We start from the raw sequence: 26,571 nt of genomic DNA, 5'->3' as shown, positions 1-26,571 counted from the left end.
TTAAACTGGCTCAGTAGAACTGATCTGATAGATAGATAGATAGATAGATAGATAGATAGATAGATAGATAGATAGATAGATAGATAGATAGATAGATAGATAGATAGATAGATAGGTAGGTAGGTAGGTAGGTAGGTAGGTAGGTAGGTAGGTAGGTAGATAGATAGATAGATAGATAGATAGATAGATAGATAGATAGATAGATAGATAGATAGATAGATAGATAGATAGATAGATAGATAGATAGATAGATCTCTTTTGTCCGTCTCTTTCTCTTTCTCTTGTGTTTATAGAAACCAAGGTTTTCAGGGGCTGTTTTTTTTTGCATGTGATACAGGAATTTTTATTTTATTTTTCCATTTTAATAATGCATCCACCCAATACTTTCAACATGACATCAGTTCTCACCCTTGACTTTCACTTCTCTTCTTTATTTCCTTTTCTCTAGAGAAATCTTAATATAGCAGTCTCCTCCATAACTGTGTACTGCTATAGATCTACTTTATATTATTTGGTGTGTGTGTATAAATGCTAAAACTGTAGCATGAAAATAGTTATAAAAAAGATATGACACAATATTTCTGCAGGAAGAGTGATACGATGAGGAGGTGATGGGAATCGTAGTAACACTTACACATACACTACATATAATACTAGTGATTTTAACCAAATTAAATCATCATATTATAAGTAAAAAAAAAAAAAAAAAAATTATATATATATATGAATGAATGGAGCAGAAGGTTTCCTCTGTCATGAGATTTTTATGCATGATTATCAATGGTGTAAAGAATTGGTTACGACCTCGGTTCTTTCTAAACTGCATCAGTATCTGCTTTATTATAATAAAATAAAATGGAAATTACAGTTTTAAATAAAATGTTCTTTGGGATAAAATATGTAAAAACGTTTTATTTCAGAAACCAAATAACTAACTAACAACATAGATAACTAAAATAACAAAAACTAAAATGGAAAATAGAATTAATATTTTTTATAATATATTATACGATATAAATTATAATAATGACATAATATATAAAATAGTATTCGTAATTTTCTTTACGTATAGAATTACAGCCTATGTAAAGATTTTAAAAAAAAACTTTACATTAATTGATTCAAAATATAAATAAAAACTATAATAGTATATCGTTGATATTAATATAACACTGATCAGGACAAACAATAACTACTTGTTTCTGAATCTCATAAATGTGGACCCAACAGGGAAATAAATTAATAAAAATAAATAAATCTTTTTTTTTTTTTTTTATCTCAAATGAAGGAAAAAAAACGTACAGATTTACTTCAAAGATTAACCTTCTCGTCAAACAAATAAAATAAAATAATGATTATAGAGATTACACTTTAATGAATTCTAAACTTTAATTCTAATTCCTAATCACATTTTTGGGGGTTCTTAAAGCGGCTTCGTGGCGTCATGCGGCAGAGCGGATGACGTCAGGAGGTGTTTCCTGTGGGCGGGGCCTGTCTGCTGACGTCACACTTCTTCTCTCTCAGTCTGTCTGTGATAAACGCTGCACGGACTCTGAGGAATACTTCACTCCACAGAATGGGTTGCTTGCTGTGATTTGTTTTTGGCTGAAGGATTTATGAGAGACTCTTCTAGGGTTAAAGAGAAACAGAAGGATACACGTTGACAAAAGACGAAAGTGACGAGAGAAAACTAGTAATAAAAGCCAGAAGGTAAAGTTACCGTCTGAATGCCATCCTCCGAGTGAAAGGACGCAGTTTCACCGGGGCTTTATATGCTGTTCTTTATAGAAGTGATGAAGTGTTTTCTGAATCAGATGTGAGTGTGTGTTAAAGTTGTTTGTGTGTCTCGAGGAAGATATTTGAGGTGCTTTAGAAAAGATGTTGTTCTTCTGGTAGGTTAGTCCTAAAGACAGCTCTTTGGATGTTTACCTTACTTATTCTTTATTGATTTATTCTTTTGTAATGTCTAACACACAACAGGCGTTTGTTTTAGATGCCCCATCTGTTTCTATATCAATATCAATGCAGCACTATACATTTGTTGATAGGGAGAATAATATTCATAAGCATTATGTACCTATATACTATTTTCATTTGAATCGAGGGTTTTATTTAAACTGATTATTTATTTATTCATTTATTTATTAGTCTAAGGCATAAGGGAAAAGAAAAGATGACGTATAGAAACGTTTGAAAGTATCATTTTACATTAAAATCTAGAGCTCAAGCGTGATTTGTGTGTGTATATAAAGGTCAATACTCCAGAAATTAGACTGCATTGATAAACTGGACGCGGTGACATCCTTGTAATCTAAGAAAGGACGTCTGGCTGCTCTGTGCTTTACAACAACCTTGTGTCTGACAGCAGAGGGGCTTTTTTAATCAAGAAAATGGGCTTAAGACTCAGTGTAGGTGGAATAAATCAGGTGTGTGGTCAGTAGCATTTGTTTACTGATGGTACATGACCTCTGACCTTCACAACAGCTGCTGGACAGAAGAAAAAAGCCTTTATTATTGGATCTTTAACCAGATAAGTGCTGAGCAGTTGTGCCATCCCTGAGAATGACTATGCAATCATTGTGTTGTGTTTCTGCTTTGTTGGTTACTTAAAGATGCTTAAACAGTTTTGCATGAATGTATCAATCGTGATTAACTTTAAATAAGGGATTAGTTTTTCTTTTGAAGTTAATGTGCAAATGTTTGGTCCAATACTTTAAAATCATATGCACTTATGTTTCTACAAAACTAATTTCAAGCATTTGAGATGAAGGCTTCAGATCAGAAGCTCTTTGAAGTTCAAGAAGAGCATAAATGTAGTTGAGTCTGTCCAAACTTTTCATTGGTGCATTTCTCGTGTGTTATGTATAATAATGCTTTAGTGTTGAGTCTTGTTCGAGCACTCTTGTCAGTTCAAATCTTAGCAAATATATTTATAGGAACGGTTCCAGTCATTGTTTTCCAGACCGTGTTTGGCAGTCGTCCTGAACCAGGCTTTGGTCCTGAATTCAGGGAGAAGACCAAGAGTAAACCACAAATATAAAATCCAGATTAAACGCCTAAAAAAAGGTTAAATATCATTGTTGTAATTTATTTCTACATTACGTAACGATTAAATCTGAAAGCTTCTGTGTGGGAGAAAAAAACCCTGTAAAAATACGTCAGGATTTGGGGAGAAAAATGAGACATTCTTAGTGCATTTCAGTTAATTATTCATGGTATATATTGTAAATGGGAAGAGCAGACCACAAATGCATAGTATATGTTGTCATTTTTTTATTGTTATAGCAGAGTACAAATGAGAATAAAAGAAAGCAAACGAATGCAGAGAGTGAAAAGAGCTGTTGCCACAGATATTCATGTTATATCACGTCACATTAAAGTTATTCTCCTGAGTTCTGACAATAATACATGAAGAACAGTGTCCAGCTCATTCGGTTAAACTGACAGAGAAGGATTGTTTGTAGCACTATATATTATTTGAAACGATTTGTTTTGATCATTTTGAGTGGAATGTCCCCAAACTGACAGAGAAGGATTGGTTACAACTTCTACAAACCAGAAGTGCCTCCCAGAGTTTAAATCGCAGCTGGCTCATTAGGGAGAAAAAGGTGGATAATTATCTTTTATGGAATACAAAATATTTATTTCAAGGTTTTTTTTTTGGCTAGTTTTCTTTCCACTATGAGCTGTCAAACTCCCCAAAATGAGAAAAAAAAAGCACTATAAAAGTAGTCTATATGTCCCATGTGCTGTTATTATTCTAAAGCTTGAGGAACAGACTGAAATATATTTATTTATACCCTGGACCACAAAACCTTAAGTGTCATTTTTTTTAATTGAGATTTATACATCATCTGACAGCTGAATAAATAAACTTTCCATTGATGTGTGGCTTGTTATGATATGACAATATTTGGTCGATAAACAACTACAGTATTTGAAAATCTGGAATCTGAGGGTGCAAAAATATAAAAATACTGAGAATATCACCTTTAAAGTTGTTCAAATGAAGTCCTTAGCAATGCATATTACTGATTAAAAATTATGTTTTTTATATATTTACGATAGGAAATTTACAAAATATCTTCATGGAACATGATCTTTACTTAATATCCTAATGATTTTTGGCATAAACAAAAAAATAATTATATATTTGACCCAGACAATGTTTTTTTTTTGGCTATTGCTACAAATATACACCGGAGACTTAAGACTGGTTTTGTGCTCCAGGGACGATATATATATATATATTCACACATTTTTCCACTTTAGCTTATTCTGTATTTTTATTAAATATGCTCATATTCAAATTGAAGAAGGTATGATCAGTTATACACTATACGATCAAAGAAATGTGTCATCATGACATCAAACCTGGAGTTACATGTCTTGCAATTTCTTATCTGAATATACAAAAACAAAACAAAAAAGGTTATACATACGTTTCACACAAAGCCCTGTCTGTGGTTCTGTGGTTCTTTGTCAAGTTTGGAGATTTCTGATCACCGTTATTACTGGTTGCTTGGACACTTCGGAGACACATTTTTAACCCATTTTCTGATATTGTTTCTGCTTGCAGACCATTTTTATGCTTCCTAAAATGTCTTTTTTTCACATAGGTTGTACTTTGTTCTCAGGGTCTGTTTCTTTATTATTGGGTCGGGACTAAAATCTTAAAACATGTTTCTGGAAGAACTCGACTCATGGCTGTCAATTGGCTGTTTCAGAGAGTTACTCTACAGCAGTATTCATCAATGCATATTTTTTGGCTTATAAAGGACTGAAATCTGTGACCGTGGGCACATTTCTTTTAAACCCTTTTCCTCAAATGTCTGTTTTCATGTCCAGATAAAGGAGGTCAGAATGTGTCTATCTCATCTCCTCTCGTGCAATCTCTCGTTTGATGCTGGTCTGGAAAACAGGCCCCTGTCTAATCTGATCTGCTTTCTGTCCCCTCCCTATTTTCTTCGAGCGTCCGCTCTTGTCTGATCTCGGTTCTCAATGCTCTTACCGGTCAGCCAATGAGAAAGAACCTTTCTTTGCCGGTGTACAATGTAAGCATGATTCATGTGAGCCAGCGGAGGTCACAGCAAATTAGCTTGAAATTGCCCTTCAGTGTCATGTGGTCAGTGCAGGAGTGTGTAGATGTTCTCTCGTCCGTTTAACCAATCTTCTTGCCTGTAAAAATGCTGAAAACAATTGTGAAGGGGATAGAAAAGAAAACTATTTTACCAAAAATGAATGCAGATGTTCTTACTTGTACTATGAGCATGAATTGGTTTGCTAAGGTCTTTGGGGTGAGTAGATGGGAAAGTTTTGAATCAGTTGTCACAGTGAACAGCTGGTGTTGTACAGCTGTGGGTAGAATGCAGAACCATAAAAAAAGAAAGAAAACAAGATATGAAGTGAAACATTATATTGTTCCTCATCTGGGATAGATTCTCACCAAACAGGAAGGTTAATCTTAATTCAGCGGCACTCATGTGGACTACTTTCAGGTCAGGTAATGTTGCTGGAAGTCACTGATGTCACATTGAAACTGATTGGAGAGAAATCAATCTTCGACCAACAAAGCAAGGCTTTTTTACTTTGTATGTGTATTGGGATGGATGAAACATAAAATGTATAGTGATAATAATTTGTTACCATACACCATATAAATACATACATTATGAAGGATATCCAGTATGAAGAAACATGACAATAATTTATTCTAGAAATTGTAGTAGCAATGTAGTCCAAGTTACGTTGTGTTGTATTCGAAGTGCTCTCTCGTGAGCGGTTCAGAGCAGAAATGAAGGTGTTAAATGTTGAAAATCGAATGATGCTCTCTGTGAAGGTGCGCATGCAAACTTAAATATGGAGAGTCACGGTAATGACATAACAGCATTGGTCATTGCACGATCTGATGGTTAAAGTCACTACTGAGGTTATAGATGAAGATCGTTGAAAAAAAAACTTGATATGCTTCATGTAGATTCTGGGATTTTTAATTACAGCTCAAGAATAAAAGGTTGTTTATGTTCTCTTATTGTTGCATTTTGGGCATAATTGATGGTCTTTTTTGAGCACATTCAGAAAACTGCAGTGCATAATAAAATATTTAATAAGTAATGGTCAAATTGTTACAGAATTTAATCAGAGTTTCAGTCTCAAGTTTGGAATACTTTGAACACTGGGTTAAATAAATACATGAAATTAAAATTACAGTTATTTCTGTTGTTCCAGGAAACCAATATCCTACATCTTTCATCTTGTAGATCTTATATCCTATTTAGCCATGTCAAAAGATAAATAATGGCTTTATATATGTGTGTGTGTGTGTTTGTGTCACAGTCCTCATCTCCTGTTAGGTTTATTTTGTGATAACAACCTGCTGATAATTGGACCGACCAAGACACCAATACAGATCTGAGATAAAACCGTCCATTTCCTCTAAACTATTACAAGCCTCGCCGTCTACAGAGATTGGACAGCTCTGCCCACCTGTAATGGTAACACTAACAAGGGTCTGTAGGTTAACATTAGTCAATGCAGTAATCTATGAATTATGAATAAACGTGAATTTGAAAAATTAACAATAGTGTTTAGCATTAAACATCAACATGCATTAGTAAACGCTAGACAGGTTGTTGTTCCCAGTTAATTAACACGATACCTAATGCATAATCTAAGTGTAACTGTTTAGGGTTACCACTGTCATCCCCTCCATTATAGTGAATTATTAATTAATATGCAATAATAAAAATGATAGATTAGCGATGCATCAAGCACAGTTCAACCAGGAGGAATATGAAACAGATAAGTTCGAGCCTGAAGGGGATTCAATACGAAACAGACACAGTGCATAAAATTGTTCATTTGTTTTTTAATTGTACATTTCTTAAAATAAGCATGTCCATATGTTCAGTGCTAACCACTCTTCATATAGTGTGCATCACTAAGGTCCTGGTGGGGGTGTTTTTATAGCCAGGGCTTCACCGCGAGGGGTTTTTGGATGTTTGCCAAGCTGCTGGTTCCTGTGTGATGGGGAGATTCCTGTAAAGCCAACACAACGGTTAAAAAGGGACTTGTCAGGCAGAAACAGTAACGTTACGATGGCCCTGAACCCTTTCAGTTTCAGAGGCGTAATATATCATGCTCAGTGTAGTCTGTGCATTATATGTGTGCAAGCTTTTATAGAGGGCTAAATGATTTGGGGTGCATTTGATTGATACTAGTGGGGATGCTGGGAATAGGCTGTAAGAGACTTTGTTCTGGTCATTGGGAAAACAGATCTCAGGGATTCCTGGGATGTTGTTTTGGAGGATGGTAGAGTTCGTGGTTGACTGCAGAGGGTGGAGGAGATGAAATGAAGGGGTTGGGCTTAGGGTGGAACCAAGCTGAGTTGAGTTTAGCCGTATATTCAACCCAGGCTCATTGGAAACATGTGCCTATGCCTACACTTTTGCAAAACTCCTAAAAGGATCAAATAAACACACGTGGCATTCCACATTGTTGCTTTTCACACAAATTACGATTACAAGGGCAGTTTATTGATTAATAAAGACTTATTTTGACGTGGTTCCTTGCACACTACTATTTTATGACCTTAAAGCATTTTTACCATAGTGCTTGATTTGTAAACTAATACATTTTGAAGTTTGCATCTCATTTATGCTTCCATATGTTTGGCTTTTCTGATGTAGTAAACTTGCTCCATAGCCCACCCGGTACAGCATTGCACTTGCAGTGTGAAACGTTTGGCTACGAGACAATAACAATAAAACACTACTGATTTGTTATTCTTAGTGGTGTTTACTAGGTCAAGACCTTGCTAATGCTTCATTTACACTGAAGGAGGAACCCGAGCCTCATCACGCTGACTTGAGCCAGAAACACCCTGAAACATATCAAAACGTAAAAAAAACTGAACACTTTTAGCAATGCCCAAAACACCCTACCATCAGGGTGTTTACAATTGTGTGAGTAAAGGATGATCACATTATATTTGGAAATGTAAAAATGGAGTTGCTTTTTGTAGTAGCTTGCACAATATCTTATGTCTCTCTGCTGGTTGGTGATTACATACATCTTGTTCTATTTGTGTCGTTGTCGAATTGTGGTTGGCTAAGTAATGTCCAGTACAGCAGAAAGTGGTATTGATCCAGTCTGACTGTGAAGGATGGGCTTGAACTCAAGCATTAGCGTGGTCAATATTCCCCTAAAGGTCCATCTATAGAAAGAGCAGCATTTCTCTTTGATATTTAGCAATATTTATGATTTTGTAGTTTGAAAGTCAAGCAAAATGTTGGTTTTGCAAATGCATTGTTTACAGTAGGGATTCCCAAAGTTTTTGTCAGGCAGACCGATTTGAATCAGGCGGTCTTAAGTGTCAATTTGTCGAAATTCCATTCATGTGTGGTTTATTAGGAGGGCAAGGAAGAGATACAACTATTTGAAAGTCTGGAATCTGAGGGTGCAAAAACATCTAAATATTGAGAAAATCACCTTTGATGTTGTCCAAATGAATTCTTAGCAATCAAAAATTAAGTTTTGATATATTTACAGTAAGAAATTTACTAAATATCTTCATGGAACATGATCTTTACTTAATATCCTAACTATTTTTGCCATAAAATAAAAACTGATAATTTTGACCCATACAATGTCTTTTTGGTTATTGCTAAAAATATACCCCAGAGACTTAAGACTGGTTTTGTGGTCCAGGGACACAAATATTATATTTTGGCTATTAATATTGCTTTACGGCATACATGTACTTAATTGTATTCACAAGAAAACTGAAACAGTCATGTTTCATTCAAAGTAATGGTAGCACTTTATTTTGAGGACAAATTCTTACTATTAACTAGCTGCTTTTTAGCATGCATATTACTAGTATATTGACTGTTTATTAGTACTGTTTTATAAAGCACATATTAATGTCATACAACATAAACTTACTATAGGGGTAGGATCAGGGTTCAGTTTAGGATAATGGCATGTAATTGTAAGTACATGTTATCTATAACAAAAAATACTGCAAAATAAAGTGTTACTCATGAGCACCAGAAGCAGTCAAGAGAGACAGGCGGATTGTTAAACCTGGAGCTCATTGGATGCTCCACCGTTTTAAAGGGATATGGCATGGCTGTGTTTGGCTCTCATTTCAGGACAGAGGTTGAATGGGGGATCTGTGGGCATTTGTTCTGATCCCTCTTTCCCAGTCCAGAATGGAAGAGAGCAGAGAAGAAAGAGAGTGGTTTAGGGGTTTGACGTTTCGGTCTGAAATAGAGGTGGGATTTCAGTGTCCTCCCTTTCCTGTTTTTCTCTTTGCTCCTTTTATGTATCTCTTGAGTGTTGTTGTTGTTGTTGTTGTTTTTTTACATTTGAATGCATCTTTGTGTTACCTTCTTATGCCAAAAAATACACTAGGATCAGAAAAAAAGTTGTCTTCTGGCCAAAAAGAAAGAGTCTTGTTGTGCACACTTTTTCCCATGGTGCTCTCTGTTCGGCCTTCCCCCAGCATTCATGAGTCTAGAATGCCTCATTAAACAGAAAAAGAGCAACAGCCATGTTATTATTATTATTATTATTATTATTATTATTATTATTATTATTATTATTATTATTTCAGTTTACCTCTGATTCGCCACAATGTCCAAACTATCTTGAGCGCGTTCTGAACAATCCTAATTGAGATTGTAGATAGAGTGTCAATGGTCTATTTGAGAGATAGGTGGCGGTAATGCACTTATAAGTTTGCGGATAAAGCAAGAAGAATAAGATGCATCAGGCACTGGCTGTTGAGAAAGTGCTCAGGACAGTTCGGTCACTGCTGTGAAAATCAGAGGTAAAAAAAACAATATAAATACTGTTCAGTTTCCAGCACAGACCGATTGTTTTGTGTCTTTACACATCAATGTATCTTCACGAGCCGCAGGGTTTAATTTGGTTTTGTTTGTGTATGTTTTTGTGACTCTCAAAACTGTGGTTCCCATCCACTTTCATTATAAGACTGACAGACTGCAACGGTTTGAGTTAAAAATCTCTGTGTTCTACTGAAGAAACAAAGTCACCTTCATCTTGGACGCCCTGAGGGTGAGCAGATAAACATCACATTTTCATTTTTGGGTCAGCTATCCCTTTAAGCAAGTAAAGTAAGTAAATAAGAATAAGGCTTATGCATATTTTATTTTTGTATTAAAGAACACACAGGGCTAGTTGTCACAACTGCTGTTAATTGAAACTGATTTTGAAAAGAATATATTTTCTTAATGTATGAAATACCTTTTTGTGTAAGACATGAAGTAGATTTGTTTTTTGTTTTTTTTGTCATTTTGGAAATGTTTACAAGACACCGCTTTCAACCTAAAGGCAAAACTTGGTCAAACTTTATTTTAAGGTCCAACTTTCACTATTAACAATCTATTAACTATGACTATTACCTTATTAAACTCCTCATTACTGCTCATTAATAATTATTAAGGTAGTTGTTAAGTTTCGGTAATGGGTAGGATTAGGGATGTAGAATATGGTCATGCAGAATATGTACTTTATAAGTACTAATAAACAGCCAACGTATTAATAATAGCATTCTAATAAGCAACTATATAATAGTGAGAATCGGTCCCTATACTAAAGTGTTACTAAAAACTCTTAATGTGTCTTGGACGTTCATTTACACAACAATTATTTTTAATTTTTTTTTAGCCTGACAATGCAAACTTTTGAAAACATGTCTCAAACTGCAAGTTTTTAAAAACGATGCCATTATCGTCTCTGTAAACTACAGAAATGCTAATTTGGGAAAAGCGTTTCGTTATACGCATGTGTATTACTCAACAGTAATGTTCTTTACAAAGTGACATCGCCACCTACTGGCCTGGCATGAATAACACAGCATTTTTAGTCGCTTTAACTGATCTATCTGAACAGGGATCTTTTTGACAACACTTTTCAAAAATTGTGAAGGAAAAACGTTTCCATTTTTAGCACATCGTTGTCATGTAAACATACCCTAATACTCAGTGTAACTGGAAGCTTTTCGGGAGTTTGGGTGTGACCTCACAGAGCTGAACCCTCAATGGCACGTGGTCAATCGTGGTCGATCTGCCTGAGATCTAACACACACACACTTATTAACTCACACTGACCGAATTACCCAAGAGTTAAACTCACAGCCTAACAACTTTCAGACGTGTCTGGGCATCCCCACAGCTCCCACAGTGTCTCTCTTTAGCACTTAAAGGGAGGAATTCCTATAAACCATCTCATCTCTGCCCATTGAGTTTAATGGAAACCACATGCATTACATTCGGCAGGGAAGTAAAAGGCATTTCAAATTTTACCCTGGACGCCCCGCATGAGCTGAAGGGTGTTTTTGATCCAGTAAGGATTTGACAGCACTGGTTGTATTTGTGATTTCTTCGGTAGAGTACTAGCATCAGACATTTCTTACATCAAGCCAGTATCAAATTTATTTTACAACTCGTGAGGCTTTTTGGGGAGAAATTTTGTATCACTAAAGATAATGTCTGTTAGCTTGAGGACATTTACATGCTAGTATAATAGTCCTAAAACCTGACAAAATAATTTAACTGAGGACACAAAGATCTGTGTAATAGAGTTTACTTTCCCTTGTGAAAAAAGTATAGTTTTGAAAATAGCACTTATTGTGAAAAAAAGGGAAATGCATGAGTGCAAACTGAATGTAATGTTTCAGACACACTGTTGTATAAAACATTTAAAGCATTTAGAGTTGCTGTGGCTCAGTATTAGAGCATTGCGTTAGCGGTGCAAAAGGTCATGGGTTCAATTCCCAGGGAGCACACATACCGACAAAAAATAATAATGTATAGCCTGAATGCACTGTAAGTAGCATTGGATAAAAGTGACCGCTAAATGCCTAAAAATGTAAACATTGCATGTAAAAGGAAAATTTTAATTAAATGCAAATGTCTGAATTTGTTTCAGTGTAAACTAAAATATACTTTAATGTAATTTCTATCAATGTATTAGAATATATTTGTAATCACACAGTTGTAATGATGAAGTACTTTAGTATATTTAAAATATGTAAATTTTAAACTGTCAAATGAAATAATGTGGTCCAGCTACAATTATAATCAAGTGTGTTGTATGCATAACACATTAGTCAGCTCATCAAAACAAGTGCTCTTCTTAAAATATGACTCAAAAAGTAAACAATGATTAAAAATGCACATAATTCAACATTTGTACAGTTTATTAAAAAGTTTATTTAAAGTTACTAAAGTGCATATTTGTTATGAAAGTGTCTCTCTACTTCGATTAAGTGGCCTTTTATTTCATTTAATATTATATTAGTTTTAAGTAAATATTTTTTATATATATATATATATATACTTGAGATTTGCAGTACACTACAAGTGCACATTCTGGTATTTTCCTCTCCAGGAAGTTTTTATTTAATTATTTAATGTCCTGTTTTTTTTAGGATATGTCAGTACAGGAAAGAAAACATCATTTATCAAGCCTTTACTTCAATACAAGGAAACTTATTTTTGCACTTGATAATGTTAGCCGCTCATACTTTTTAGTAGATTTCATTCTACTGAAGACATCGCTGCATCCAAAGTGCTATCGAGCCCCTCACTCACATGTGGAGCCCAAGCAAGGGTAATTTATTAAGCAGACACAACACACGGCCTCATGGGACACGTTTATCAATAATGCTTGCTTTCAGCAGGCTAAAGTGCTCTGAATCGAACGAGGGATCACTCTTACAGGAACTCTAGAGACTATTGAACACAACAGAGTTTATAAATCAGAGTTTTTCATAATGATTATAAATCAAAACAATCCTTTTAAGAGTCAGGACATCAGAACACAATAATGACATAATATATTTGGACATAATACACATACATCATGTGAAATAAATCTCTACAGCTTTTCTGTGATCACACAAATAGTTTTTATTTACAGTGTGCTCTTCTCTGTTAAGCTGAGTTTTAAAAGATATTGTTTGGCGGCTGGAGTAACACCCTTTGCCTAAAGTAGTCAGCACTATTTCTGGCAGGGCAAGAGCCACTCACTAGGAAACGCTCCGAGCGGTCAGTGATGGCTTCTCTTACCCAGGAATGGCATCTGAGAGGCGGTGTTAGAGCCGAGAATAGATGAGCTCTGTTGGCCGATGAAGGTTTACGACCTCCAGTGAACTCAAGGTCATCGCTCCGAAAATATGAGCCGTAAAACCTCTGTGCGCATTTTGGAAAATGGCATTAAAAAAGCTGAATGGAAACCAAGATGTGCATAAATTAGAAAAATGCATATAAAAGAACGTATGCAAAAAATATGCACACAAACTAGATGGAAGCACATTCACTGAATGAATTCCTTAATGCACATTAAAAAAGTCATGTGACTTGATGGCATAGCTGGACTAACCAGCCGATATTCTGAAATGCATGAGCCCAACTCTAGTCAAAGTGGTTTGCTAATACTTCCAAGAAATGAACACAACCGTACTCCAAAAACAGCAGGCGTCCTCCTCCGAAAGCATTAAGGTGCAAGTCATTTATTTTATATGAAAAAATACCCACACTGGCTTCTACTGTAGGAAATGACCTTTTCCGTACCGATATTTGGTGCTAGTTTATTTTAGTAGTATTTTGTTCTCTTCATCTTGCTGGATGGAAACCTTTTCATTTGCTAAAGTTTTGAGCCATGTTCCAATTTTGCGAACAAGTTTTGGATGGAAACACAGCTAGCGAGGTTGCGATGATGAGAACAGACAAAGAACTGAAGCAGACTAGCAGTATAAATACACAAAATAAGGAACATGTGGGACTGATCGATTAATAGGAATAAATAAACACCGAACTGAAAGTAGAAAACACAGACAGAACTTGATTTGTGTTTTCCAAAAGCATAGCTAGACAACTATGATCACAAGTCATCGTTACCAACACAGTTAAACAATTTGGTGTTTACCAAACCTATAGTTTCAACAAAAAGCAGCGCAAAGTTGTGTGGTTGAACTATAGTTCTCGATCTGTGGTTGTCTCTTAAACAGATCATGCACATTCACCGTAGTTTTTCTGAATAACTGTGTTACACATTAATATTGAAATGCAATGCACTGCTTATTCTTTGTCTCTTTGTTGTAGATGGACCTGAAGCTGCTTTTCATGTCGACATTATTCGGGATCATTAGTTGCAGCAGCGCACAGCAAGGTAATGTGAACTCTGTCGTTTCTAATCCAGTGTATTTGTGTCCAGTGTGTTGTAACTCTGTCCGACTCCGTCAGAATTAATAAGCGCTGGGTTTCTATGAGGATAACGAATCGTTCTCTCTTCAGAGCGAGTGGTTAAATACTGATGTCATTGCGCGGTCGGAGCATTATCCGTAATGGAAAGCACAGAGTAGAGGAGTCATCTTGGCTCCAGTTGCAGCGAGCCGGAGTGATGTAACTGAACGGAAGCTGTAGATGTGAAACAGTCTCCGTCTCTTCTGTTCTGCAGAGGGCAACGAGTGCATCAAAGCCAACGCTTTATCCTGTGGCGAGTGCATACAAGTGGGGGCTAAATGTGGATGGTGCACTGATACAGTGAGTATTCGGTTCTTTAACCCTCCAAACACATTGACTGACCTGGTGTATTTATGCTGAATCACACTCACATTGATGCTGACTAATCAGAGCTGTACTGATAGACCAAGAGAATGATATCTCTACATATTGCAGACATGATATCATATACGACGCTTCAATAAACAGGAGGTTAATATCAAATAACTTGCTGCTGCTCCTGGACCAAACAGACATAATGCTGAAGAAAATGTTAATTGCTATGGCAGATTAGCCAGGATCAGTAATGACGGAGGAATGTTGTCATTCCATTCATGCTCGGAAATCTCATTCCAACTGCTTCTGCAGGGAAACATCTCGGAGATTTCTTCTGAGAGATTCCTACAAGGAGCCCTTAAAAGAGATTTCAAGCATCAAGATGTTTCCATGCATCATCACGTCCACAAAAAAGAGACACTACTGAGATACTGTTAGCATTGCAGTTATTTTAGTACATTAAGTTAAACTAAATTAAAATGTTAAGAGCTGTCTTGGCATCTAGCTGGAAAAAAAATTGAGAATAAAAAAGTTTTTTGCATTTTATTTCGGATTACGTTTATTTTATTTTTAAATAACATTTATATATATTAATTTATTAAATTGTCAAAACACAATAGTTATTTCTTTAGATTAATTAACTCTAAGATGATTTTCTTTACTAAAGCTTTCTTTTTATTACACACTCTCAATATGGAAAACATTTTTTGACTGTACATGTTTTTTAATTTTATAGTATGTGTTTAATTTCTCCATTGTTTCTATGAGTACACTAATTTAATAAATTAATATTTTTATTGAGGAAGTACACATTAAAAATTACAGTAAACCCATTTTTAATTAAATACGAAAACTACATTTCTGCTGTTATTTCGACATTTCTATTCATCCGTGAATCCTGAAAAAATAAAATGTAACAATTTCCACAGAAATATTGAGCGGCACAACTGTGTTCAACATTGATAATAATCAGAAATGTTTCTTGAGCAGTAAATCATCATATTATTCTGATTTCTGAAGATCATGTGATACTGAAGACTGGAGGAATAATGCTGAAAATACAGCGGAGCATCACAGAAATACATTACACTTAACACAGATTCACACAGAAAACAGCTGTTTGAAATTACAATAATATTTCATAATATTATGATAATAACAACGACGTGAAACACCACAAACAAGATGTTGAGGGAAACAAAAAGCACGACAACAGTAGCAATCAAATAATGATTTTAATGAAGGTTGTAAGTTATCTGAATATTTATGATCCTTTTTACAATGGATTTGTGTTATTCATGCTTGGTTCGCGGTTATATGTTGTGTGCATCAGGAGTTTCTGAAGCAGGGAGAGCCGACGTCTGCGCGCTGTGATGAGCTGGAGTCGCTCAGGAAGAGAGGCTGCGACGCCGGGATCCAGGATCCTCGCGGGAGCCTAAAGATCCTCAAAAACAAAGCAGTGACCAACCGCAAGAAAGGAGCAGAGAAACTCCGACCCGAGGACATCACACAGATCCAGCCTCAGAAACTCAGCCTCAACCTCAGATCTGGTGCAGACTCACAATCTGAAACCTGTGATGGTTTTTATTGATCGCTGCACGTAATATTAAAGCATTTCTTTGTGAATGAATTGTAATTCCTGTAGGGGAACCTCAGAATATCAGACTGAGGTTCAAGAGGGCTGAAGACTATCCCATAGACCTGTACTATCTGATGGACCTGTCCTACTCCATGAAGGATGACCTGGAGAACGTCAAGAACCTAGGGACGAGTCTGATGAAGGAAATGTCCAAGATCACCTCAGATTTCAGAATAGGTGAGAGTCAGAGCCCAAAACATTGTCTCCTTGTTTTTTAACATGTAATAACAGTGTTATATATGTGAAGTATAATGGTTCAATTATTTACTTTTAAATGTATGCATCTCAAATTATAAATGAACCACATGCTGATTTCCAGGACAGATTTCCATAAAAAATGTAACATATAACAATCTTCACCTCAAACGTTTAACCCTCAAGCTTTTATTTTGTAGACCTTTAACTCTAACTGTATTTCTAAATGCTTCTCATTAAATGACTACAACTTAAACAGCGTAAGTAATCACATATGCTAGTCTACTTTGTATAGACTAATTTTCATGAAACATGTTTTCTGAAACCCTGGCTTAGAATATTACTTTTATGACCTGTAATTAAATCAAAGCTTTCCTTACACTGCCAAATCCATTAGAGACACGAGCGGGCATGCACTTAAAGCTAAGACGCAGCTTTGCTCATTTCCGGACAGGTTTCGGCTCTTTTGTGGAGAAGACGGTGATGCCGTACATCAGCACGACTCCAGCCAAGCTCCTGAACCCCTGCACAGGGGACCAAAACTGCACCAGTCCCTTCAGCTACAAGAACGTGCTGAAACTGACCAGCAACGGGGCGCAGTTCAACAGTCTGGTGGGAAAACAGCAGATATCTGGCAACCTGGACTCCCCTGAGGGGGGGTTCGATGCCATCATGCAGGTGGCCGTCTGCAGAGTGAGTGAAGGACGACTGTAGACTGAGAAGATGTGCAGTGAAACGATGAACACTGGGATTGCTCAATCATACAGGATTTATACAGTACTTGTCGAAGCAGTGTATTTAACCTTCTTAAGTAATGCTGGTTCCACTTTATATTAGGTGGCCTTAACTACTATGTACTTACATAAAAAAATAAGTACAATGTACTTATTGTGTTCATATTGTATTGTAAAACACTTTTGCTGCTATTGAGGTGGGGATAGGGGTAAGGTTAGGGAGAGGGTTGGAGGTATGGGTAAGTTTAAGGGTGGGTTAAGGTGTAAAGTATGGGTCAACAGTGTAATTATAAACGTAATTACAGAAATTAAATACAGATGTAATTACATGTCGTTTTTTTTAAATTTTAAGTACAATGTAAAAACATGTATGTACACAATAAGTACATTATACTAAATTATTAATTAAAATGTAAGTACATAGTAGTTAAGGCCACTTAATATAAAGTGGGTCCGTAATGCTTCACTTATTATTTTATATCAAAATCAACTTCAGGTCACAGTAATCCACCCTGTTATTATTTTATCAAAGCATTTTTTTTTTTTTACAATATTTTCTTAATGTCAGGAGAAAAAAGTATTTTATGCATTTGTATCTCAAAACAAAACAAACAAATTATGTGTTGACAAGAAAGTAAGTGCAATTCATTCACACATGCATGTGTATATATATATATTTTCATGTGTGAATGAATTGTGTCCACCACAGAATAAAAAAATTTAATAAATAATTTCAGTAATGGCTTTTTATCTATCAATTCATACATTCTTTTTTGTTTTGAGATTGCTAGTTTATATCTCGCAGCTGAAACTTAGAGTTAACATCTCACAATTCTGGCTTTTTTCTCTGAATTTTTAGTCTATATCTCAAAATTCCAATTTATAGACACTACTCTGAGTTAAAATCCTGCAATTCTGACTTATTTTACAATTTTGACTTAAATTGTGCATTTATATTTAACAAATCAGAGAGGGTAAAAAATTAACATTTTAAGATAAAAACTACCAATTGAGAAAAATAAACTCACAATTCTGAGAAAAAGTCTGAATTTTAAGATGCAAGATACAACAACAAAAAAAGTTGTTGTTAAATTAATTAACAATTAAGTTTATTTTTTTATCCCGTGGTGGAATCGGGCTTTCATATTTATTTTTCCCGGAGCTTAACCAAAACCAGTTTTACATATCTCTGTCATAATTATACAAAGGTATTTTAAAAACAAAAATCAGATTTTCTACATTTTATGTTTTCCAAAAGGTAGACCCCTGTTCTCATTTGGTTATTTTCAGACTGTCTTTATAAGTGGAGAGTCTGAAACGCTGCAGTAATATACTAATTTGTGTCCTCAATCTTGTTTTTGGTCTCAGCTCACTCTTTGTATTCCTTGGCCTCATTTTTCTCCTTCTTCCTGTTGTTTTCTCTCTCAGGAGCACATCGGCTGGAGAAACGTCACTCGGTTGTTGGTGTTCTCCACAGACGCAGGTTTCCATTTTGCCGGCGATGGCAAACTGGGTGGAATCGTGCTTCCCAATGATGGGAAGTGTCACTTAGAGAACAACATGTACACCATGAGCCATTATTATGTGCGTATATGACATCTTCAGCTGGTGTTCAGAGCAGACTATCAGATGTTTGACAGAGTTAGCAGAGCTTTCATGTCCTCTCCTGTCTAGGATTACCCCTCCATCGCCCACCTGGTTCAGAAACTGAGTGAAAACAACATCCAGACCATCTTTGCCGTTACAGAGGAGTTCCAGCCGGTTTACAAAGTAGGTCCACAGATGATCATCCTGATGTGTCTGGAGACGGTAGTGTCTTGCACTTGGCCGATTTGAAGACAACTTTTGATTTGTAAAGGTTTCCACCAGCCTGAAGTCTTTTTCCACACTAGTCAAAACCTTGGAGACTTTATAGAGCTGGCTGGATTTAAACAAATCATAAATGCTAAATGTGAAATGTTAGCACATGACACATGCACATGATTCCTCAAATCATCCCATACAGCAAAAAATCTACATCTGCAAAAACATGTTTCAAAATATATGTGTGTAGATATATTTTCTGGCAATATATATATATATGTATATATATATGGGTTATTATTATAAAACAAACACCCCGAGTCCCTGTGCTGAAGATCCATGGAGGTTTGTTTTCTCTTTTTCCACAGGAACTTAAAAACCTGATCCCAAAGTCTGCAGTCGGGACGCTTTCAGCCAACTCCAGCAATGTGATCAATCTCATCATCGATGCCTACAATGTGAGCCCATGACGTTTCTTCAGCAATATCTGCCGTGTTTCCAGGAACTGGCCTGATTTGTGTTTCCTCTCAGTCTCTTTCGTCCGAGGTGATCCTGGAGAACAGTAAGCTTCCTGAAGGAGTGAGCATCAGCTATCAGTCGCGCTGTAAGAACGGAGTGGTGAACGAGGGAGAGAACGGAAGGAAGTGCTCTAACATCTCCATCGGAGACGAGGTGAGGTCACATCAGCACAGAGCATCATCCGTCATCCGTAGCAGAAACCGCTAGCCGGTTGTTTTCTGTTTCCAATGCATTCCCAGGTCTCATTCAACATTAACATCACGGCTCAAGGCTTTCCCAAACAAGGCAAACCTGAGAGCATTAAGATCAAGCCCCTGGGCTTCACTGAGGAGGTGGAGATCATGCTCAACTTCATCTGCGAGTGTGAATGTCACAAACACGGCATCAGGAACAGTGAGATGTGTCATAACGGCAACGGGACGTTTGAGTGTGGAGCCTGCAGGTGAGACGCTCCTCACAACAGTCCTTATAGAAATGCATGTCTTTCTTTAATTGATATTTTTGTTATATTTGTTTAAAGCTACTTTTGGTATCTATGTCATGCTTTTCTAACACAATAATGGCTTTAAATGATCTTTTGTGGATATGATCTTTCTCAGACAAATTTATTGTGGTTATTAACTAGATGCAATTTAATATGCATTTAACTAGATTCATTGCCACATAATCAATTGAGCCCTGATATATACATATACCGGTCGATAGATTTGATTTTAGGGGTAAATGTAGCATTGAATCTCTAATGTAAATAATGATGCAAATCATGGTAAAAATGTTTGATAGTCATTTTGCTCTGCAAAAAAAATAATAATAATAATTAAATAGGACACATTATAATGCACAGAAAAAAAATCTGTATTGTGCTAAAATCCCCTTTTAGTCTCTGAAAACATAAACACGTACGGGACAGAGTTTGTATGTGAGTGAATGTGAGCTGTGTCCTCTCAGGTGTAATAAGGGACGTGTGGGCAGGCAGTGTGAATGTCGAAAAGACGAGGTGTCCACCGAAGACCTGGACAAGAACTGCCGCAAGGACAACGGCACGGACATCTGCAGCAATAACGGCGAGTGTGTGTGTGGCACCTGCGAGTGCAAGAAGAGAGACAATCCTGAAGAGCGCTACAGCGGCAAATTCTGCGAGTGCGACAACTTCAACTGCGACCGCTCCAATAATAAACTCTGCGGAGGTACGCATGTCACCAATACATCACTCGACAGATCCTTAATAGAAGAAACACAGCTTGGGTAGACGAGGAAGACGGTCTGGAGGTGTTTGATGTGGTGTTTTCCCTGCAGGACACGGCCGCTGTGAGTGCAGGGTGTGTGTCTGTGATGCTAACTACACGGGGAGCGCGTGTGACTGCTCTCTGGACACCTCCACCTGCTTAGCCTCCAACAAGCAGATCTGTAACGGCCGGGGGAACTGTAAATGTGGGACCTGCATATGCACCGACCCCAAATTCCAGGGTCCCACCTGTGAGATCTGCCCCACCTGCCCCGGGGTCTGCACTGAGCACAAGTCAGTGAACACATGCACAATATATGACACATTAAACTACAGAGAGCACATGCACAGCTTCAGCCATGAATTGCTGTGGACCACTTATACAGCTTTTTTTTTTTTTGGACAGAATATATCAAATATATGCTAAATATATGGTGTAAATGGCACAGCTTTTTCATATAAATATACGAAACGTGTGTCTCAGGGAGTGTGTGCAGTGCCGAGCGTTTGGCACAGGAGAGAAGAAAGACACTTGTGAGAGAGACTGCAGCTACTTTAACCTCATCAAGGTGAAGGACAGAGAGAAGCTCCCTCAGCCGGTGCAGGCCTTCCCCCTCATGCACTGCAAGGAGAGAGACGCCAACGACTGCTGGTTCTACTACACCTACGCCGTCAGCAACACCGAGAGGGAGGTGCATGTGGTGGAGACGTTAGGTGAGGCTTCGAGCCAGGGTTTAAATGCCTGCTCCTTCTGTAGCAGTAGTGTTTGTACACTCTCACTGCTGTGCTTGGTTTGGCAGAGTGCCCGGTGGCTCCTGACATCATTCCGATCGTAGCGGGCGTGGTCACAGGCATCGTTCTGATTGGTCTAGCTCTGCTGCTGATCTGGAAGCTGCTCATGATCATTCACGACCGCCGCGAGTTCGCCAAGTTTGAGAAGGAGAAGATGAACGCCAAGTGGGACACGGTAAGAAAAAAAAAAGCTTTTAACCCCTTACTAGTAACCCCCCTTTTTTGGCATGGAGACCGAAATTACATACCCAAAATAAAAAGGTTTCTGCTCATGATTCTTTCTGACTAGATACATATTCAACATATGTTCACAAAGCTGACACTTTAAAGTTTACTGTTCAGGAATCAGAATCACTCAGACTGTTATGATAATAGAGATATATAAGCTCAAACATAAAAACAAAAATAAAAATATTAAAAACATATGTTTTAAATGTATTTAAAAAAATGTTGATGTAGGAAATGAGTTTGAAAACAGTGTAGCTAAGGCCACAAGTCTTCCAAGACTTCATAAAAAATTTCATAATCGAATCTGTAAAACTGTGAATTTTATTAAATATTTTCTAAGGCCATGTCATGTGTGTTTTTAGAGAAGGCTAATCAGATTGATTTATGGCCCTTGTCATCTCTGTAAGATCTCACATGTAAACACTGATGTGTGTTTTATATGTGTGTTTGGCTGTGAAAACTGCCCGTTTCATGATTGTATTGTTCTCACCAAACGAGTCTTTCACACCTCCGCCAGGTATGACACATTATCCGCATTATTCTTTTATCATTATTCTTTTGTTTTTATTCCACCTTTATTAGCCTTGATTGTGGTTTTTCAGGCTTTACAAAGACACAAAGCAGCAATCTCACTTCAGTCTCTGTTTGCATTTAGCCCTTATTTATCAAAAGTCTTACTATAAAAATACAACAAAACATTTTCTTACGACCTTACGTGAATTATTGAGACAAAAATGCATTATGAAGAAGAAAAGCACCTGCTATTAGTAGCATTGGTGCTAACGTTAGCATCAAGCTACATCTGACAATTTATGAAATTATTAGTACACTTTTACTCAAAACTCACTTTAAACCCCGATCGAGTGTTTATAATAACTTCCTTTAGCGATCAGGGGTGGAATTTGGTCGTTTACTGTTGTAAAAATATGTTATTTGTAGCCTTTTTCATCGCTGCACAAGTTAGCATTTCCGATGTACATTTTCGATTTTTTTTATAAAAACGCCCCAGATCTCAAGAAATTCTCATACCAAGCTTTACTATCGTAATCGCGGGTTTATTATTCGGATATTTTGTGTGTACAGAGGTGTTTCAGTGTTGTTTTGGCCAGATAACTACCAGGAAGTGTGCAGGAAGCATGTGACACGATGGGGCGGTGTCCAGATATGAAACTCTAGATTGACGTTTGAAAGACCCAATCAGAGTCTGAGTCACACACCGCACGAGCTGCCGGCACAGCAAACACATACACAGATCGCTGGGAGAGGCTGTTTATCATCTGATCGCGTAAATCCGTGGAAAATGAATAGAAATGACGATTCTGTCTGAAGAAATATGAAGTAAACATCAGTAAATATATCCATATATCTCCGCAGATATGCATCTTTGGTCTATAAATCCTTATTGACGCTGTTCAGTGAGTCTATGTGAACACAAATAAACCGCTCTTGACGTGACTGAATATGAGTGAGTTATGAATTTCTATTCAAAATGTGGCATAATACAGATTTATTATTTTGCACTCCTGACATAAATCACTAAATATCTGTCACTGCAACAATGTTTTATCAAAATATTGGTCAAATATCGAAGCTTGAGTCTTTAAACTTTCCATTGATGCACAGTTTGTCCAGATGAAGTAAGACAGTGATGTTTAATGTGCTGTGAAAGTGAAACAATAATAAACTGGGGCCGTCAGCGATGTTTGCACGCAAAGGGGTTAAAACAGGATCAAGAAATCTTTTATTTGAGCTTGTGCAGTTTTTGTTTTTAGTCTTTCCAAAATTCCAAGATTGTTTCATCAGAAGTGTCGATTTCCTTTTTATGAGCGCTCCGTTTTAGGATTTTAGGCCAGCTGTGGAACTAAAGGAGAGGCTCCTGGTTTTTCTGGGTCAGTCAGGACGATGCTCTGCTGCCCTCTGCTGGCTCACCTCATGAGCTCTCCTGAAAAGAAGCGTGCTTAATAGTACTCAGTGTGCACTTGTAGTGTACTTCGGGTCTCATAAGTATATTTAAAAAAAATCTGTACTTGCTGATAATTTTAATGAAATAAAATCCCGGATAGAGACTCTTTCAAGACACTTAAGTACACTTTTAAAAAATGCGCTTAGTAAACATGTCAAGTAATGCACATTTTAATAATCTATTTATCATGCATTAAAGAAATACTCTTGATTTTAAAGAAGCACACTTATATTTTTAACTGTAGTGTTATTCAACATTTCATTTCAAGTTACATTAAAGTATTTTAGTTTATTATTCATGTTTGTACACTTTAACTGTATTTCAAAAAAACAGTAGAAGTAATTATGAAATTACTTACAAAGATGTAAAACCTTACTATTAAGTTCATCTAATTGCATTTAAGATACATTTAACTATAATACATTTCATCATAAAAAATAACACTTGCACTTAAGTGTCTGAAAGTATAACATTGAGCTTAGTATATATATATATATATATTTCATTTTCACAAGGTCAATCTGAAACAGGCACAGGTCAGAATCTGCTGATTCACAGGAAATGTAGTGTGACAGTATTTTTAGGTTGTAACCAGGTATTATTCAGCTCAGTAAAACTTTATCAAAAAGTCTTTATATTTAGTCTTTATAAAAGTCTGATTTACTTAAACAAATGTTGTTGTTTTTTATGATTATAATTTCTTAGATTCACAAAAGTGTTTAATTTCAGAATTAGCAAGTTCATCAAAGTGAAATTGGACTTAAATACAAGGCTTTTAGTTGCAACTGATGGAATAAAAGACTCCTTGTTTATTTTTCTGGGTTTAACCTTGTTTTACACAAATTTGTTTATTTTTTATTGCATTTCTAATCTGTATGCATGCTTTGCCTGTTTTTCCCTTCATGCTCATGAAATCTCTCTCTGATCTCATCCTTTCATTCTTCATGTGTTGTCATGATTTCAGCTGTTCTGTTTCTTCATCTGTTGTCTGTCTCTGTCCACTCTCAGACAGACAATCCAATTTACAAGAGCCCTATTAATAAATTCCAGAACCCAAAATATGGACATAAAGCTGTGCCTCTATAAGTTTGTATACCTCTCCTCTTTATGCATGGCTTTTTTTCTGTGTGCGCGTGTGTGTGTGTGTGTGTGTTTCTGTACCTGATTGAATTTTTCCATCCTTGACGCATCAACTGATATATTTCTGATGTATTTAAGGTATAAAACACTGACTGACTAAAGCATGAGCATCTTAATGAGCGTTTAACTTAATAATAAATTTTTCTTCACTGGATATTAATGTGCATTGAAATTCTGTTAATATATACCAGCTGCATGTGTTTTATTTTGTACCTTTCTTAATTCAATGTTTATTGCACTTTCTGGGGGTGCAGGTGCATTTAGACGACAGGTTGAAGTTGTATAGTGCTGTATATTTAACAATCTGATCTTTGTGTGTTTCACAGGGAGAGAACCCCATCTACAAGAGCGCCGTCACAACCGTGATCAACCCCAAATATGAAGGCAAATAATGGACATGGGTATCACACACACGAATGTTTGGAAAGGGATAGGTTTGCAGATACCCTCAATTTTCCTTTAAATCTCATCGTATGTCATTCTTTCAGTAGTGTTTTATGACGGGCCGGCTGCCGCTTGTCCCTTGCAAACGTGTACAGTTTGTATAGTCTTCAGTTTGTCTTCTTTTAAACCCTGTGTACGTCACACATTCTCTCTTTTCAAACAGAACAGACATTTGTGCCTTGAGTCAAGTGTTTCACTCTAAGTGATGGTGAAAAGGCATCCTTGAATCCACCCAAAAATGGCAAAAACTCATCAAATGTCATTTATAATCATCATATGAATTTTTGTTTATATCATGTCAGACTTCTTCATCAATCATGTTGGCATAAGGAATTATCTGAGCAGTGTATATGCAATATCTCATTTTATCTATACTAAGTTTGGTTTGATATGCTAATAATCAATGCATATTTGTTTACTGTGGCACACATCCAAAACATCTTCTTTAGCAGTTGATACTCATTTCCCACTTGATGTTGCTCTTAGAGAATCATTATGACACGTGTCTCGTGTTAGGCTGAAAATGTCTGTGTATTTTATATATTATGAAGGATTATTTGCTGAATTATTATGAGGCTCTTGATGAGTATCAGTGTATTCTGGTGATGTCCTGTAGAAAGCCAAATGTCCTTAAACTGCTCATTAGAAATGAGCCCAATTATTGATACCTACAGATTTCAGCTAGTATATTTCAAACTAAAAAAATGTAATATGGAAGTTGTAATATTTGAACAGTTGCGTATTTAAAGTCAAAGATGAAGCTCTATGTTGTTAAGACAAATTATCTGAAGAAAATGAAGAAATAGTGTAGTTTTGTGTTCAAATGTTGATGATATCATATGCTCTAAGGTACAACAAGCTTTTATTTAGTAATGATTTTAAGGGAACGTAATCGGCAGATGCAGTCATTTGTAAATGTTTGACACAATAATAAATATGAAGCTGAAGGATTGCGAGCTCTTTTAAGTGCCTTTTTCAGCTTTTCTCAGTATTGCGATTTTGAATTTATTTATTAAAAACAAAATCTAAAAGTCTGTGATCATGTCTTTCTTTCAAACGTAATAAACAAAAAGCTTTGTTTTTTGGGGTTACTGATACACATGCTTATAACAATATCAAGAATCATAATCGTTGTGTTTAAATAAACCCATGCCTTGTGTTACTTTATTATTATCGCTTCTCTAATAAAACTTCATAATAGCTTACTATACCGTTTTTGCTCTATGAAAACTGTGCTTAGTACGTTTTTGTACATACTGTATATATATATTGAATAGCAGGATGATCTACAAGATACA

At 36.3% G+C, this 26,571-nt stretch overlaps 1 protein-coding gene across 3 annotated transcripts; it reads left to right on the top strand.

The window, feature by feature from the left end:
- Positions 1–1,511: 1,511 nt before the first annotated feature.
- On the top strand, positions 1,512–26,307 carry itgb1a (integrin, beta 1a). 3 transcript variants are annotated; one of them, XM_052543029.1, is made up of 17 exons: positions 1,521–1,710; positions 14,136–14,202; positions 14,491–14,576; positions 15,925–16,141; positions 16,237–16,407; positions 16,880–17,118; positions 18,588–18,743; positions 18,834–18,929; positions 19,331–19,420; positions 19,494–19,634; positions 19,721–19,923; positions 20,430–20,668; positions 20,778–21,000; positions 21,191–21,420; positions 21,507–21,673; positions 24,698–24,775; positions 25,156–26,307. In XM_052543029.1, exons 2-16 carry the CDS (start codon positions 14,136–14,138, stop codon positions 24,773–24,775), a joined length of 2,403 nt encoding a protein of 800 aa, XP_052398989.1. In that variant the 5' UTR covers positions 1,521–1,710; the 3' UTR covers positions 25,156–26,307. The 3 variants fall into 3 exon arrangements, with proteins under 3 accessions (XP_052398991.1, XP_052398989.1, XP_052398990.1); XM_052543030.1 differs by lacking the exon at positions 1,521–1,710 and adding an exon at positions 2,896–3,066; XM_052543031.1 differs by lacking the exon at positions 24,698–24,775 and having other exon boundaries at positions 1,512–1,710.
- Positions 26,308–26,571: the final 264 nt, after the last annotated feature.

This window comes from Carassius gibelio, chromosome A24 (assembly GCF_023724105.1).
Source record: "Carassius gibelio isolate Cgi1373 ecotype wild population from Czech Republic chromosome A24, carGib1.2-hapl.c, whole genome shotgun sequence".
In the NCBI taxonomy this organism is placed as follows: Eukaryota; Metazoa; Chordata; class Actinopteri; order Cypriniformes; family Cyprinidae; genus Carassius; species Carassius gibelio.
Note: the sequence above shows the minus strand (reverse complement) of the source record. Positions and strands in the feature narration are given on the sequence as shown.